Here is a 19,521-nt window from a genome sequence, read left to right as displayed (position 1 = left end):
ATGAACAAATTGAATTTTGAAAAGAAGGGAAAATATATTTTTTTTCCTTTTAATCTACGACCAACATTTTAAACAAGCGTATGAAATGATAAAGTGAAAATGGCGTAAAATTGTAATTATTTTCTGAACTATCAGGTTTATATGTTACAGTCACACTGTTTTTAATAGCTTTATGGCCAAAGCCAGGCAATCACAGTTTTTATATCAATGAATTAATTGGTTGATCAATAATTTATTTCATTTAATATTTCAACAGAGAATGGTATTGAATTGAAACCTACTGGAAGGCAAACCTTGTTGTTGAAAGCTCCCTTCAATGAATGAGTGATACATTAATACAAAAATGAATATGTATAATAAATCATCACATTTGATTTATATTCTCTCAAATATTAATGACTTTTAATTGTATGGATAATGTTTATTTTATTAAGATCTCGGCAATGATGACTCAGCCGATGTACAAACAGGGGTCTTCTCTTCCATGTCTTCGGATCAAATCCATCTCTTAACACTGAATCAAACAAAGAATATGATATTTGTTTGCAAACTTTGAAAAAAACATCAAGGACTAAAGATTGGTCATTTAAATGTGAGAAGTTTATTAGATAAAATTGAAGAAATTCGTTTTATGCTTCAAACATTTGAATTTGACATATTGTGCATAAGTGAGACTTGGTTGAAAGGATCCATATCGAATAGTCTTGTCTCAGTACCAGGTTACGACCTTACAAGACATGATAGACCAGATGGGAGAAGAGGAGGTGGTGTTTGCATGTTTATAAACCGTAACATTGAGTATACTCTAAGGAGTGATCTTATTGATAACTCATTAGAAGCAACTTGGATCGAATTTTCTCCTGACAAGGATAATAAATCAATTGTCGGTTGTCTATATAGGTCACCTGATGCCGACGACGTATACTCAGAAAAACTACTAGATACAATAGAAAAAATAAGAAACGTGAATGAAGAACTGATTCTCCTTGGTGATACAAATATTGATTATAGAAATAATGATTTGCAACCCAATAATCTTATCGCTAATATTGAAAACTTATTTCTCCTCACCAAACTGGTTGATAAACCAACAAGGGTTACTCTTACGTCATCAAAATGCATTGATCATATTCTGAGTTCGATTCCAAATAAACATAGTATGTGTGATGTAGCAAACATTTCACTTAGTGACCATTACTTGATATATACATGTGTTAATTTTAAGAAACAAACAAAGGATCATACCGTCAGGCGTTTTATTATAAACATTTTAATGAATATGATTTTATCGAAAGATTGAAAAATACCAAGTGTTTCGATGTTATCAGTAATAATGTATTAAAGGACTTGTGTGTTCAGACAGCATGGACAAAATGGAAGGATGCTTTTCTAGAAATAAGTAATGAATTTGCTCCAATGAAAGAATCAAGAATGAAAAAGCGATTTAATCCCTGGGTAACCCCAGACATCGTTAATCTAATTTATAGGAGAGATTATTCAAAACGTAAATTTGATACTTCTAAATGTCAAGAAACTATAAATGAATATCGGAGAATAAGAAACAAAATTACTTGTATGATGAGGGAAAAGAAAAAAGAGTACTACAATAATATATCTCATGAACACAATAATGATAAAAAAACTATGGAATGAGTTACACGCGGTAACAGGCAACAATAAATATGAGAATAACACATGTGAGGTTGACTGTGATGAAATAAACAATCATTTGGCAAACATTGGTCAAATGATAGCAAACACTTTTCCTGAAAAAAATTGAATGGAAACATCCTGAATGTGTTTATTATTTTGAATTCAGAAATATTGAGATAAACAAAACTTTAAAACATCTAACTCACCTTGACAAAAGCAGTAAGGTGGATGTTTTAGGCCTAGATACAAAATTATTAAATATCGCAGCACCATACATATGTGATTCTCTAACCCTAATCTATAATAAAAGTTTATCTTCTGGCGAAATACCCGACGACTGGAAAATAGCACGAACAACCCCGGTTTATAAAGGCAAGGGATCAAAGAAAGATAAAAATAATTACAGGCCTATTTCTGCTGTGAGCCATGTTGCTAAGATCATCGAAAAAGAGGTTCAATCCCAACTATTGAAATACTTAAATGAACATGACTTGATCAATGTCGACCAGTCGGCCTTTTTACCTAATCACTCTACCTCTACTAGTCTACATCGTATACTTGATGATTTTTATGAAGCCATAAATGAGAGTGAAAAGGTAGCTGCTTGCTTCTTAGATATTTCCAAATGCTTTGATTGCATCGATTTTGATTTACTGATTTATAAATTAGAAAAATATGGAATACGTAGCAATCAGCTTGGATGGTTTCAGAGTTATATTGCTAATAGAAAGCAAACTGTACAACATCAAGGTAAACGATCACAGATGAGGAACCTTACTATAGGTTTTCCCCAGGGTAGTGCCCTTGGCCCCACCCTCTTCCTTATCTTTATTAATGATATTTCGGAATATGTTACAAATGGTTCATGTAATATATTCGCTGATGATGTGGTTGTTTATGTTAGTGGAAAAGATAATACTGATGCAAATGCAAAATTACAGGCAAACATGGTTGAAATCAATAAATGGTATGTTAATAACAGACTTCGAATTAATAAAGATAAAACTAAGGTGATGCTATTAAAATCAAAATCCTTAAATGAACTTAACATTTATATTGAAGGGCACAAGATTGACCAAGTCGATAACGTAAAATATCTTGGACTCATGATTGATGATAAGTTGAAATGGAATGCTCACACTAATATTCTATGTAAATCAGTCGCATACAAAGTCCATATTCCTGCCAAACTTAGTAAATTTGTTAACTCTAACTTATTGAATATATTGTATAAATCCACAATTCAACCATGCTATGATTACGCATGTTCTGTATGGGGTAATTGCCCGGAAGTTTACCAAAAAAATGGTGAAAATACAAAAAAGAGCAGAACGAATTGTAACAAAAAACTTTGATTATGATAAATACAATGGAACTAAGTTAATGACTGACTTGTCGTGGCCAAACATTGAACAAAGATGCAACTACTTTCTTGCAACACTCATGTACAAATGCATTAATGGCACAGCTCCTGGAAGATTATGTAATGAAATTGAGATGTATTGTGACCGCCATGGTTTTAACAAAAGAAACGCAGATTCTTTAAATGTAATAATACCTAAACCTAAGCTAGAATTATTCAAACAATCATTTAAATATACTGGTGCTAAAGTATGGAACGAGCTTCCACCCAGTCTCCAAAATGCAACATCATTCGATAATTCTAAATTTAAATAAAAGAAATTAATTCCCAAACCCTGATGTGCAATTCATATGTACTACATTACCTGAGAGCTTTAATTATTTAGGAATGGATTTGTAGCCCAAAACCCAATATACAGTTTCATGTACTTTTAACCTACCATTTTTTTCTATACACTTCGATTCAAACATTGTTTTCTTTTTTTAGTACCTATATCTTTGTCGTAATTCGATACAATTTATTATGTATTTTTTTATATATTTTATAATTCAATTTGCTTCATATAAATACATGAAACACATGTGTAATGTATTCTCATACTTTAATGTAAATTGCACCACTTTTTTATTCCTATTACATATCAATGTTCAACTTGTGAATATGTTTTATTAGCCTGAGTTTTACCGATTTTTATATAGTTCTATAATCATTAATCCATACATTTTGTCAATGAATTGTGTACTTTGTTGGTTATTTGATACTTAAATTTAATTACATTTACTTTATTTCTTTGTATAACATATTGTAAATGCTCTTGTATTGCATTGTATCATTTTAAACACAATCTTTTAGATATTACTCTGATTTTTATCTCATCAATAATATATTATTGATTTACATGTATTTATGTTTTTAATGTCAGGACCATGATGCAAAACAGTTTTTAACTGATCTTGTCATCCTGCATAAATATATTTGAATAAATAAATAAATAAATTATTTTTGATATTCTCTCTGATATCAGGAAAATGAGGGTGGATATCAACATGACTTGACTTCTACACGTAAAAAGGGCCAACACTGAACAAAACGTTACACAAACAAAACAACAGAACGTTACAAGGACAAGATATATAAAGAAAACTATAAAATCAATAAAAGAATGACATCATGATGCAAGAGCGGAACATTTAACAAATCATACAACAGCGGACAAAACACAACAAGTAAAATTAAGCACACAAATTAAGAACTGCACGAGATAAAAAAAGAGCGAGCATAGAACCAGGGAGGGACAGAGACGAAAAAAGAAGCGAAGCGAAATTAATCATATCATGTGAACAGAGGGAAAGGGAGGGAGAAGGGAGAGAGTAAGGGGGGAGGTGAATCACCGAAAAATCACCGAAATATCTTAAGTAGCCTGAGCGAGAGGATTGTAATACTTTTGATAGTACATAGCAATTAACATTCATCAGTAATGTTCTGCATTTATGTCATGCAGATAGACGCAGTGATGAATACCACCATTCCTGGTCATAATATATAATTATATATTGCCAAAACTTATTAATTACACAATGACTTTAATTGACATTATATTACACGAATTTGTTATTTGGAAAAAAAATCATCGTTAAACGTACCTTTGTATCAGTGGCGTTCCGAGCAAGCACCGAGTAGAACACATCATGCATATGTGTATTCTCACGGTAGTCAAGGATATCGATCGTCACAGATCTCAGGGTGTTTGAGGAGCACATGAATTCAACCAGGTCCTCTGAAGCAGTCCGTCCACATGGCTTTTCAATTACCAGTTCTTCCTATTATGTACAATATTTATGAGAAAAAGATCAATTCATAGTATGTGGAGACAATCAAACATCACTTTCATCTGATAGTTTAATATCATATATCGTCCAATCTATATAATTCGGTATTTTTTGTCATTCATAAATATATACCAAACCAATGTGAATGAAATATACACCAAAATGAAAGTGGCCAGAAAGGCCGAATAATAAAAACAATAATGGTGATAATAATAATAATAGACTTGAAAGGTTTGCTTCGTCATATTATGTCAACGGATACGCTTCACAATTACTATTTCATGACTGAGTTTACCAACACTCTAGAATTAAGATCAAAATCTAAGAACTCCACGATGTTCTGAAATTATTTGGGATGGTCAGTGTTTTTCCCAACACTGGTTCTTCTGATACATTAACGAATAGACAATTACTTCCAAGCATGCTTGAGAAACAAAAACAAATATTCTTCATATGTTCAGTATAACGACGCAGTCATTTAACTTTACCATTTAAAAAAAACCTTGAACATAATAACCTCGAGATGATTAAAACTTTCCTTAACTAATATCCTAAATCAAATGTATGACATGTAGTCAAACAAGGATTTTTTTCGTGTATTTCCCAGTTCTTCTGATTAAGTCACTCAATAGGAAACGTTAAACGCAAATTTTGACAACCTAGCAAAGAACCTGGATTGTTGACTACTAGTATTTTATTATTCTCATTATCCCTAGATTTGGGGCCTATTTGCATAAAAAGGGACACGGGCCCTAATTGCAAGAAAATGTTGATTTATTTATTCACTCATCTGTTATTAACCTCGTCTTTTTTATGAAAGTACAAAAATAGCAATCCCTAAATACTAAATCCATTCACAGTCAGTAACTACTCTCCACTACTTGCTTGACACACATAGCAACACCTACATGATTCAAATTAGAGCATCCGTAACTCTTTGTCTCGACGGGATGGTGTGTTTTATTTTCGACAATTTTTAAGTTCCCAGTCTAGCAAGAATATTTACTCACCCTCTGATAATGTTGATCATCCAAAGGGGCCATTATTTATATCATGTTCACTGTTGATTAAGTTGTATTGATCATATTGAGAGTAAAAATATTTTTATGTTTTTCAAATTATCTGTCAATATTACAACGCAAAAGGTCTACCAAATATTTCAGAAAAAAAATCAGATTACACGAAGTTTTCTCAATTATAATCACTTTTGGTGATAATCCTAGAATTTATTCTCCTCATGAATATTTGAGTTATTTGTGATTTGTTCACAAAGTAATGTATTGTTTGGACCCCCCCCCCCCCTCCAAAAATATCCTTTTTACTTGAGAGAAACGCTGTGAACAGAAAAAAAGTAAAAAGGAGGTAGCATATCAAGTTGTTATTTTATTTTTTATAAGTTGTTATTTTATTTTTTATATGCTAAACAACTGCAAGAATATTTATTAGGAGCCTGCACTCTACAAGCTCCGCTTTTTAGCAGCCTCCTCCATTTCCAACCTGATTTGTAATAATCTTGAATATAATTTTTTGTACAGGAATATTTGAAATATGTTTTGTTATCTATATATGTCAACATGTACAGAAGAAATTGTAATTGTTGAAAACGGAAATAAACTAATGAATGAATGAATGAATATCCATGTTTAATTTACGGCCTCGTAACAGCAGGCCCGATCCCCACAGTTGTAAGCAAACTACGCTACCGCAACTACACGTGCATCAAGACATTCTCCTGCACATGGATATCCTGCATTCCATCAACAGCCGATTTGCTTGAGGATTACCATATGCGCACTAGTAGGCCGTAAAACAATATTTCAAAAATGCCTAAAATTTCCGGTTTTCAGGCCTTAATATCAACAGATTTCTAGCTCTCATTAATATTAGATTGATAAATAAGGCAACAGTTTCATTAATTCCTAATAATAAAATTGTCTTTTTTTCAGAATTGAACATCAATATCGACAAGTTTCATCTTGCGCTTAGGAAGAGGAATAGGAAAATGGTGATTCTCATATGATGAAAAAAAATAATATACTTGCAATTTCCCCATGTGCTTGGTCTAAGAAATAGTTTGAATAAAATTGGCTCGCGATTCGTGCCTGCATCATTTGTGAAGTACGATACATATTCACTTCACTTCAATTTCCTACGATGCTTGAAATAGTGTTTAGATTGACCCTTTTCAGATCGCCATAATGGGTTTTTTCAGCTCGTGCTCGCGCATTATTGCTTTTCATAATAAAGGAATTTCGAATTCCCAGATTCTAGGTCTAAATCTCAAAAGCATTGTTCATTAATCAAAATGTGCTTGAATTATCCAGTTTCACATCAGAATATCAAAAATGTTCTTCTCGCACTGCGCTTGCATTATCAATGAAGGAAGATTAGTCATCCTTTTGTGATTTACGAAACCTGAATAGTGTGTCACATGTTTAGGTCTAATTCTAAATGTGTATTTGTACACCTATCCTGTTTGTGATGACAAAAGTGCTAAGAATGTCAAATTTTTAGGTCGAAAAGTCATAAATTTTCAGCTCGCGCTCGCATTATTTGATTGTTGAAATATGTATCGCTTTAAATGGTAACTGCAAACAGTAGTAGGTAAGTTTTCCCATTAGGCCAGAGCGCAGGTGCGGATCCAGCTTTTTATAAAGGGGGGGTGTTGGGGGGTATGCGAGGGAGCGTAGCGACCGAGTCCAAGCGAGCGGAGCGAGCGAGGGGGAGGGTATGGGAGAGAGGGTGTCCCCACTCCCAGAATAGGGCAAATTTTTGAAAATCTGTGTTTGAAAATGGCGTTTTCTTGCATCTAAAACACCACTATTTTTGGTATAGAGGTCGTTGCCAAATTAACCCCCATGAAAATTTGTCAAATTAAGTTGCATTTTCCTGCAATGTAAAGCCAGTTAACAACACAGATACAAAGAATTGGGGACCGTGGAATAAACACTGTTAGCCTTATACTTTTGTTATGAACAGATTGTCACTGATACTCACTGGCAAATCTCAGTATAATATGATGAACTGGCAGAAGAGACGAATTGGATGTTTTTGTACAAATCTGCACAATTTTTTTTTTAATGTGGGGATTTTGGGGATGAGAATAGGCAATGCTGGCCTAGCTTTTCACTTCGGCGGTGGCCCGTGTCCTCAAAAAAGCTGATGGGGGGGGGGCAAGGGACTCTGTGACATTTGCTCACCCAACCCCCCTCCCCCAAAAGAAATAATAATAATAATAATAAATAACTGCTTTACAATTCGAACTACCCTCCACCTCATTTTATCATTTGTTATAAATAAAACATGAATAAATAATAAATAAATACATAGAAATAGAATAAAATAAAATTGCAAGTTTACAAAATAGATAAGATTTTAAAAAATGGTCCCCGGATTCTTTTTTTTTGGGGGGGGGGCTGCAACCCCCCCCCCCCCTCCTCCTCTAGATCCGCTTCTGGAGCGGATATCAGAAATTTCCACTCGCGATTCGTACTCGCAGTGATTATTTAGGTACATACACATCTTGTTCACGATCACAATCGTTGCTCAAAATATTGAATTGTCAGGACAAAATACATAAAATTTATTATTCAGTTAGGTTTAAATTTACACCTTGCCCCACATTTCGGCACTGCACCTCCATGTGAACCATAATCATATCATGTAGGGTATCATTTTAAAGATAATAATAATGTATTTTTAGATATCGATATTTACTAAAAACGAGGAGGGACTATCGATGAAAGTCAGATTTCCAAACTTTTTTGAGGAGTTTATGTGAGATTATTCTTTATTTATGTTTTGTGAGAATAAAGCCAACAAGTTTCTGTTAGGACCATTCCTTCAAAGAAACAAATAAAAATCGGGGAAAATATGGGTAAATCCCCCCCCCCCTCCCATTGGCGAAAGCTGGATCCGCCCCTGATTACATTTGAGTCATATCTGCATACCCAAGGCTTTACTCTTGTACGTTTAAGAACAACAACAAAACAAAATACATGTACATACACTTTTTGGATTTACCTTTACCCCTCCTACGTTTAGTTTGTATTTAAATAGTTATCTTATAAATGCTATCAAATATTTGAAATTACATTATTCTTTTTGCGTCATTTGATTTCCTTGACAAGGGGTGTATTTTGTGACAGATATAAAAATAAATAACAGGGAAATTGGGCCGAGTTATGTACCGTGAATGTTTCATATTTTTGAGGAGCAGGACTATTTGGTCTCGTTTGTTTTGAATATTGCGCGTAGAAAATAGAAATAAAATAAGACAAACATAATATCTAAGCTTTTACAAATTATATCTTCGAATTAAGAGAGTGTGTACTTTTTGTTGAAACTATTTACCACTTTACGATAATTCATGATGAAGATATGTCCTGATACCGTGTGTCCCTGCATCTCCTTCCCGATCGTAAGCGTTTTGCTGGATGAAGTCGATAAATGATTTGCCACAGTTTTGGACACTGTTTGGTCTTGACTCTCATATGCTACATCAACGATGAAGTCATCATCGTTATCTCCATATCTCATTGATCGTGTTGACGTTGATGCTTTGAGACGAGTTATGATATCCAATCCAACCTCCTTCTGTTGAGCCGAGGTGAAGTACAGAAGCTCACGGAATTCACTTGCTTTTTCGATTATATCCTTCATCGACCTATGGTATTTGCTTTTGTTTGAGTTGTGAAGAGATGCAAGATACATTCCTGATAGATACTCCTGAAACAGCTTATGGGGAAACTGCACAGATGAGTCTGCAGAATGTGCGTGACACATTCTGCTTCTCCTCTGAAGGATCGGTGCTTGTTTAGTGAGTACTCCAACTTGACAACCTATTGTGACACATCCGGGCCAGCTCTTGAACTCTTGTTCAGTGAACACCAATCGCCTTTCCTTGAGCCCCTGGAACGCAAGACCACCGATGTGGGATAGATGGAGAAGTATTTCTGCACGCTGTACATGCCATTCCTCGTCTCTTGCGGACAGACCGAGCTTTGAGAGATAATGATCGACCAAGAATTGGACCATCTCGTTAATGAGCTGAGAAAATGTTTGTAATTTCGACATTGCTATGCGACGAGCTCCATCGAATTCTTTCCACATGATACACATCATAGCTGTGTATATGGGGTATGGAGCCATGTTCTCTCTGATCACATCGTTATTTGATATAAATCGATTCAAATCTTCAGCCGAAATTGTGTCAGGATGGAAGAACTTGGTGACGTAGGAAGAGAGATTCTCATCAGAGAAACCTTCCACGGCAATGAAGGCATAAAGCTTTCTAAGCTCTTGAATATTCCGTATCTCATCTGATCTCCATCGTCTTGATGTAATTAGTACTTTCCCTGACTTGAAAAGCCGATTCAGGATGATTAGGGCGATTTGGTAATAGCTATCCAGATCGCCAGCAAACTCATCAAAACCGTCCAGAGCGAGAAGGATGTCTTTCTGATGGGAAAAGACATACATGTTTAGCTGCATGGCTGTAACCTTATTGTCATCTGGGAGGTAGGACTTTATGATCTCTCCAATTGTCTTATCCTTAACTTCACGAAGGAGGACGAGAAGTACAAGTTTGAAATCTTGGTAACTTCCTCCATGAATCCAGTCCCAAACGATTTTTGCACAGAGAGTTGTCTTCCCTACACCACCTTCACCTTCAACCAGCAGCCGTTGAGGAAAGACCCCGTTTACCTTGGTCTTGAGTAGGTCTTTGTAGAGTAACGGTGTCTTATGCTTTGTTCCCTTATCTTCTTCCATCAACGTCAGATTTGTGAAAATCCGATGAAATTTAAGTAGAAGGTCGCTGTTCAGCGGATCGGCTTGAATTTGACAGTGGTGAATGGCAGAATATTTCTTGACCTCTATGATGACCCGTTGGAATTCATCTTCCGTCATTGATGGTATGTGATCTCCGGCCTTACCTGTAATGAAATTTAAATGAAATATCTCAATTACAAAGGAATGCCTTCCTGTATGAGTTATACTCAAGGACTTGAAGTTCTTGCTTTATGCCATTTTTATATTTTCATCTAATTTTTATGTAATATCTTTTGAAATTTTATGTACTTTTTTAAGTTTCGTTTTTTATATTCGCACCTTATGAGTCAGATTGAAGAACAATTTCGGTGTCTTGTAATCATTAGTGAGATTTTGATATGAATGAACTGATTAATAAGATTATCCGTATCATCATTATCATGCTCATCAATCTCATCGTATTTGTTTTCCTTCAGCAAGATATGCATCCATACTGTGCTGCACTCGACTCAGGTGATGTGAATGGGTACCCGGCAGGATTAATTCATTGAATGCCCTGAGCGCCGCATAGTGGGCCAGAATGAGTTGAAAGTGCGCCAAAAGTATATTCCCTGTTAGATTTTCACTTTAACATGTTGATTGTGGGTAATTTTGGGCGTAGAATCAACTGAACATAATTTAAAGCCGATATGACGTTACCTTGATACAGAATTTTGATTGGCTACTTTAAACCTATCTGTGAAAAGACAAATTACGTTATACAATGTGTAGCATATAAACTTTGTGTTATATGCTACTTTAAGATTAACCAGAGTGAATGTTGGTTTATGCTTCTCACATGCATAAAAGTGTGTATGAGATGCAGAAAATAATTTCATGGCATCAAAATGATCAATAATTCGATTTTTTTTAATCTGAAAAATATTAACCGTGCTTTATCAGGCTGTGTTGACTTGTGTAAAACGCAGAGTATATAACACCACAAATGTATCAACATGAGGAGGGTTTTTGACTGAAATTATTCTACAAGTAAGTTTTATCTCTGGATTAATTGTTGGTTTAGCCCTAATTTGCGTTAGCAACTTTTATTTTGTTTACATTATGCCCGGAATTCATGTAATTTTAATGGAATGGAAGGGAATCATCCTCGCCGTGCAAAAACGAACGGTAATATATACCCATACGGTGCGCTACGATGACTGCTCGGTATAAAAATGACCGTTTTTGAACAGGTTTTGGGGGTGTTGTCTCAAGTTAAATCGGCTCTAGCATGAAAACGGGCAAAAACGGGCAGCTAAATTTGGTATCGACTTAAAGCTTAGACATCGGAAAAAATGATGCTTATAGAATTTAGATGGAAATTTGCGGAAATCTAAACGTTTCTAATGTAAATGCAAAAAAAACATGGATTTTCAGCCTATTTTGAGGAATAATCATCCTATAAACCCCCTGAACAGTCAAGGAAACTACCGCTTTTGCGAGAGCGACAGAATCTCGAATAACAGGGATTTGTGGTCGCATGACGTAATCGTTTAGGATCTCACCGAATAGCTCTCCTGTACAAAGTGAATGGGGTTTTCTGACATACCCTCACTAAAAAATTCATATAAAAAAAGCACCACGGTGGCGGATTTTTATTTTCAAATATGTTAAAGAAAACTAAATTTCTCATCTATATTCGAAAAAAGAGAATTCGCCACCGTGGTGCTTAGATGCTATTGAAGAAGGAAGACACATTTATGATGGGAAAATGCAAGCAAAAGTTCTCGTAAGAGGACGTTAGTCTCTGCGTTCAGCCTTTGTGCCGCGATACTCCGCTGCATGTTGTAGCCGAACGTGTGGTGTGTGTGTGTGTACAAAGTGTACATAGAGCTATGGTACTACCATGGACCTTCTATGATCATGCTGAAAGTTATTTTGGGTACGGCATTACATAATATCTGATAAGAAAGACTTGGAAAATATATTCGTTCCCATGGTATAAGCCTCTAACCAGCTCTCCGGCGGTTAGTGCTATCATGGGCTAAATGGAAAATGGACATGCAGTTATCGATAATGTTCATAATCTAAACCATTGATCTCACACCTGTTCACTGCTAGCATGGATTATGTCGAATGGAGAATGGTCATGATCATAATGACATGACATGACATCATGATATTGCTTTTAACTCATCTGGGCTGGACGTTTGGGGGAAGTTTGGACATGGATCGAGCTGACAGGCAGACTTTTATAATGCACTTTATTTGGTGACCGTTAGCCCCGGCCCAATACTTTGCAGTATATTTGTTTTGAAGGTGAATACAGTATACTTTTTCGAATTCGTTGGCTTCGTCAACCAGCCAATGATTGTTTGACGACGTACAGACCTGTAGGCCTATTTGGCATGTTTTGAAATTGCATATCGACTTAATAATTTTCATGACTTCCGCCGGCACTAGTGGAAATAATATTATAATGTATTGATCATGGATTGTGCAGATCATAAGCTTAAGATGAATGCTCAGGAATTAACATGAAAGTTGGATATTACGGATATACATGACGGTGGATCCAAAAATATGGTCTAATTACGGCACATTTAACGTCCGGATTAAGGGTAAGTGATGAACGAAGATCAAATTAAATGCTTGACAATAAATGAGAGAGAGGGAAAGGGAGATGGGGAAAGAGAGCACCGAACAATGCACGGTTGTTAGCTCCATGGTTGTATACACGCGTACACATTTTCACCGCTCTTACCGAGTGTGTCGCACACATACATAAGGGTCTGAAAACAGCCGAGAAAGACTACACAGGGCGAAGGTTTTCAGTAATGATTCACGCTTCGATGAACGCAACTATCTCGAAAAAGGGACTTTTCAAACGATCTCGGAAAACCGGGAGTTTCCCTGACTGCTGAAAGGTGTATCTTTTATCTACTTTGAACCCTTTCACACGAAAAAGGAATATATCAGGATTATGTGGGAGCCATTTCAGATTCCTAAATGAAAAACCTCTAATGAAATAGCCTATTTTTCAACTAGGTTGTCATATACACGACATTTCGCAAAATGTCAAAATTTACGATTTGAGGTACATGTAGGAAATTAACAACCTTTCTGCAAATTCCGGAACGAAATATTTTGCTGAAGTATTCTTCAAAGTGTTATCTTTCAGCTGGGCATGACAAAATTAAAAATCTGAAATTGCCCAAAATTAATTTTGGCGCACTTTTGTTTCGCCCCGGCCCACTGTCGCCGGTGATAGTAATAATAACTATACTTGCTTACATAGCGCTTGACACTTACTCTGTCAGAAGTCTCTCAAGCGCTCTACAGTATATGCATCATAATTACCCTGGCTTTAGCAGTGCAGCTGTTACGCGCGCTGCGTTTCAAGGAATAAATTCCTGCCAGGTACCCATTTACGTCACCTTGGTTGAGTGCAGCACAATGTAGATATATTTCGTGCTGAAGGAAATTACGCCATGGCGGGGATTCGAACCCACGACCCTCTGTTTCAGAGTCCGGAGACTAATCCACTGGGCCACAACGGTCCACTAGTAGCTCCAGCTAATGCCGAGGTAATAATAGCAAGTGATCATCCGCAGGCAAAACGCGCTATATAAATCCAGCTATTATTATTTTTATATTAAACTTATACTAACATTACTTACATCGTTTTCATAATTGCCTATCGTTATTGTAATTGTCAGCTTAGCAATCATAATCTTTTTAATCAAAATTGACGTCACTATCCGTTCTTTGCATAGCAGTATTGAAGGTGGTTGTATTAACCTTTCTGTACACTGTCGGCCAACTGTACAAGATTGATGTTTTTTAACTTGTTGGACAGGATCTCCCTCGCTTCAGCTTGTGGGACTGTCTTCAGCCATTCACACAGCATCTTATAGGTAGCTTGCATTATGTTGCCAATGCTATCTCTCTCAAACCGACTTAGTTGAGCCTCAGTGAATTCTAGAGCTAGTCCAACCTTCCTGAAGTCTGATGGATCCATACCGTCAGCAAGGAGATGGAGTTCGAACTCAGTTAGATTGCCAGGGCTATACCATAAACAAAGACACTAGAGAGGCTCAAAGAGATATTTTTTTCAATTACTTTTCATGGAAAATTATATAATGTGTTAAATCATAGAAATATTTTACTTAAAAACTGTTAGATTTGGCATTTCTCAGATATGACATTGTAAAGAAAATGCACTATAGCTCGCCATGCAAACTGGATAAATTATCATGTTCATTGAGACATGTCTACACATAGCCAACAGGTATACTATACTCTGTCGATATAGTTTTGGATCAAAACCGTCGTGAAAATATTGCGAACCTGCGATTGTGCTTACACCCCGTCGTAAGGCAAAATTGACTTTATAGTATTTTGATCGTCCCTTACTGTACTCATAACGGTATAATGTAGTAGGCTGTATTAATGTAGAATATAATAATATAGTAATGATAATAAATGATAATACTAATTATGATGGTGATGATGATGATGAAAATGATGAATTATTTCAATTTTCTTACTCGGTATTTGGACCAGGATTTTGCTCCACGTCACCGGACCTCAGGAGGAGCACGTTAGTCATACTAGAACAGAAAAGATTCCTTTGTACTTTATCTGCGTCTCCACTTGATGAACATGACCTACTCACTGGAGAGATTGGTGTTCTATGAAACTCTGCAATCTCCTAAAACGAAGAGGACACGTGACAGAAAGACCTTCAAATAATAAACAGATAACCTTGCATACTGTTATATAACTTTACCGGATTCATGTCCTTCCGGCTTAATTTATATATTATATTAATATTCAGGTCCTTTGGAAGCGCATAGGAACGTTATATGACATGATATGATATGCGCAATACAGTACAAGAACTGCATTGTTATTATTTTGTTCAAGCGGTGATAACGTACCTAACATTTGCCTAAAATTATCAACATATAGAAACATTAACTTTATTTTATCAATTCATTTTTTTTACCATTTTTGCCCGAAAAGTGTTTCTGGCTAATTACAAATTAATTTTATTGCAAAACTCAATATTGTCCAGATATCAACCTGTTTTGAATAGATTTCTAGTTATTCTAGGTTGCGCTAATCTAAAAGTGGATACACATTTCGTTTGCAAGGCAAACGTTTATATACATTTTATTTTCTTATTATCTTGCTAACGATGTATTCCTAATCTTTCTTACTTAGAAAAAGATGTTTCCAATGAATTATATATATACATATATATATATATATATATGAAGAATTGTAAGAGCAATTACATTTATTTATTTAGTTATTTCCTCTTTAAAGATATGTATAGCATAGAATGATCAAGAAAGTTCCAGTACAGCTTTGTTGGACACAAATATTTGAATAATATTTGTTATCTCTGGAATGACCCAAGAGAGACAATACAGACTGCTTTAAAATAGACTTGCATTGGCAGTGGAAATAAACAATAGGCTAAGCTATTTTGTTAACATTGTTGATATCACCGAGGTCATTCAAGAATGTTTTAGAATTTAGACTGCTCTAGAAATGGGCAGAATGTGCATTTTTAAAGGTCAAGTCTACCTCCCAAAAAATGATTTGACTAAATTGAGAAAAATCAGACAAGCACAATGCTGAAAATTTCATCAAGATCGGATGTAAAATAAGAAAGTTATGGCATTTTAAAGTTTTGCTTATTTTCACCAAAATAGTTATATGAACGAGCCAGTTACATCCAAATTAGAGAGTCGATGATGTCATTCACTCACTATTTCTTTTGTGTTTTATTGTTTGAATTATACAATATTTACATTTTTACGAATTTTACGATTAGGACCTACTTGCCTAAAACACAAGATGTTAAAATAATGGAATTCCACGTGTTCAGGGAGGAATGAAACTTCATTTCACATGACAATGACAAGAAAATTAAAATATTTCATATTTCATATAATAAATTACAAAAGAAATAGTGAGTGAGTGATGTCATTAGTTCCTTATTTGCATATTGCCCGAGATGTGCATATAACAGTTATTTTTTGGAAATGAAGTGAAACTTTATTAATGCCATAACTTTTTTATTTTACATCCGATTTTGATGAAATTTTCAGTGCTATGCTTGTTGGATGTTCTCTTTTTTATTCAAATCAAGTCTTTGTTGGGGTGGACTTGTCCTTTAAAAACAACACCAGAAGCTTCTAGAAGAGTGAATACTAAAAGCCTCTAGAAAAGTTGAAATTTGGATATATAAGCTGCAGTTTCTTCAAGGACTTCATCATATCATACCAGATCACTTCATCATACCAGTTCAGAACTAAGAGTTTTACGCCAGACTTTATGTCAGAGCAGACTTTATTTCCACCTGGAATATTTATCTTCTGTGGAATTATTTGCACACCATCAATGAACTGTTTGCAGTTATTTTGACAGAGAGGAATTCTCAGTTCTCATCGGGATCATCAACCTGTTTTAATGAACTCAACCAATTGCTAAAATTCACAGTTAACCATCATTAACATCGTCTTCATGGACATTTCAACTCTTACAGTGACTCTTATCATTCATCGTACTTCAACATCGGTTTCATCATCGCCATCATTGTGTACTTTAACCTAAGGAATTATAGCCAGCCAACTTGGACTTTTATGTTGATACTATTTTTGGAATAACTGCCAGAACTGGTTTCAAGAGACGTAAGACCATTATCATTTATGATTTGTTTATATTTGGTAATTATTTCCTTTAATAAAAAAAGGAAATCGATTTCAAGTTATTTTATTGTTACTTGTTGTAGTATCGTATACATATAAATAATCAAAATAAATGAAGAATAAAGGCAAAAAGAAGCTGCTGAAAACTGCTTATCTACAAAAAGAGCCAATGGAGTTTATTAGAGAGTCAAAAGGGGCCAAGCTTTTGATCCTAGCAGAATCTTCGTCGGAGGCAAAACGACTAACATATGAAGTGGAACAACCATAATATAGACCGCAGACATTCAACAGCAACACTAGCAAGAAGGAGACAAAAGGGGCATTAGTGAGAATAGATGACCAATCAGGTTAATGAATGGATGAAAGAAAAAGAGTAGGCAGAGACAAAGGGAAGTTAGTGTAAGTTAGGTCAAAGAAATACCTCAAGCAAATAGAGATTAATATATGAGGCAGGCAACTTCAAACAGGATCTGGAACAAAACAGTGATAGAGGGTATGAGGAAGAGATGAATAACAAGAGAATTGGTGAGAGGTGGGTCAGACAGGTAACAAGAGAGCATTAAACAAACTAAGAGAAGAAAGTAAGTTTAAAAATAAATCTGTGTGTCACAAGTGGATATTCAAAATTAACATTTTTGTGATTTATATTCCTAATTTAGCTTAAGGAGCTAGAATAATTTTCAAGGATTTGATTAAGTAAAGCTGTGAAAGCGAGTACTTTGCAGCGAGCTATCTGCTGTAATAGGTGATCACTGTTGTAGAACTCTATTCTTTATGACCGCTTGCCCGTCATGCCCGTGGTAACATAAATTAGGCAAATGAGTTTGGGGTAAAGGTCACGAGCCACACCCGTCACGTTAGATCGGGCAAGGCTACATGCGGTTGGTTAGGAACCCGTCATTACGTTTCTTGTGTTTATTCAGACATGTTCTGTTTCAGTTCTTGCCAGCAAGCTTAAGGAAAGCCAAGATGGTTTATGTTTTCTTGTTTGAAGCCAGTGTTTGCTAATTTCTGTTGTCGAAGATGACACAACTAAACCTACACTTCAGTTCGAATACATTTCTTTTTGCTTGGAAAACTCACGTGCGGTGGTAAGCGTTCATTGAACTCTTTATTTATTGCGTATCAGAAAATAATGTGTATTTAGAGGTTGTGAATCATTCATCTATTAATACGTTTTATACAAGCATGATAGAAAGTCTCGTTTATGGTTAAATAGCTTTTTTTGGAAATGTTATATTGTGAAAAATGATCCATTATGACAAAGGAATAATTGAATTTTATTGCATTCGTGTTATCAACATTCTCCTTTTTTCTAATCAGAGATAGGATTGGTGTGTATGTGTATGAATGCGAGTGGTTGTGCTCAGAGGGCATTCGTTAAATCAAAGCGGATTTCAAATGAGATTTCTAGATGAAAATTTGAATTATTCTTTCAAACAGAGTTTTACTTGTGGTTTAAAACTGCTGTTAGTATGACGTCAGAAGGACAGTCGAACATTCCCCGATACACGCAACGTAGACGTCAGAGGGCGCTGTCTCCGGTGGGACGCTACGGAATCGTCGAGGAGTCGTCGCGTCGGTGGATCAGGACATCGCACATGCGTGACATCGATATCGTTGGACTTTTGTGTTTTGGCATGCCACATGGACATCGGGCCCATCCTTGAACTTTTTCAGGTTTTCCCCTTGTATGAATGTGCTTGATTGAGTGAGTGTTTGGGTGGTTTATTTAGATTTCATTTCAGATCAATTTTGCCAAAAAGAAATTCATTGTTTAATTTGATATAGGTAATTCATTGATAATGGAATTTCACTGATATGTGACATCAAAGAACTGGTTTGTAATTGAATTAAATGTACTTAAAATAAATTCAAAGTCTTAAAAGTCTATTATTTGATCTCTTGTCCTAAGATCTCCTTCTCTTATTTACTGGTTCCTTAACAGGGCCGTGACACTGTGAGTATAAACGTATATAAATATATCCAAAGGCAATGTATATAAAAATATATAGGTGCATATGGTGTAACTAATATTGTAATCTGCTGGGTGTGAGAAAAACAGAAGACTACATAGTAGAAGTAGAAGGAAAAACAAACATGTATATATGGAAGGGAAGCAAATTGCCTAAGAGGGTAAAAGCAAATAAACAAGCTGATGCTGTATGAGAGGGATGTAATTAAGAAATAAACCTTAGTA

The 19,521-nt window shown here is 35.3% G+C and overlaps 1 protein-coding gene across 6 annotated transcripts in view; it reads right to left on the bottom strand.

Annotated features, from left to right (window-relative positions):
- The window catches only part of LOC121414341, a 66,548-nt gene that overhangs the window by 37,587 nt on the left and 9,440 nt on the right, over positions 1-19,521 (bottom strand). For all 6 annotated transcript variants that reach the window (XM_041607488.1, XM_041607489.1, XM_041607491.1 and 3 more), the window contains exons 2-5: positions 15,147-15,310; positions 14,398-14,663; positions 9,199-10,781; positions 4,660-4,836 (exon numbers count right to left, since the gene is read on the bottom strand). In XM_041607488.1, the coding sequence (XP_041463422.1) occupies positions 4,660-4,836; positions 9,199-10,781; positions 14,398-14,663; positions 15,147-15,310 (2,190 nt within the window). The remainder of the gene's footprint in view (positions 1-4,659; positions 4,837-9,198; positions 10,782-14,397; positions 14,664-15,146; positions 15,311-19,521) is intronic.

Source organism: Lytechinus variegatus, chromosome 4 (assembly GCF_018143015.1).
Source record: "Lytechinus variegatus isolate NC3 chromosome 4, Lvar_3.0, whole genome shotgun sequence".
Classification (NCBI taxonomy): Eukaryota; Metazoa; Echinodermata; class Echinoidea; order Temnopleuroida; family Toxopneustidae; genus Lytechinus; species Lytechinus variegatus.
Note: the sequence above shows the minus strand (reverse complement) of the source record. Positions and strands in the feature narration are given on the sequence as shown.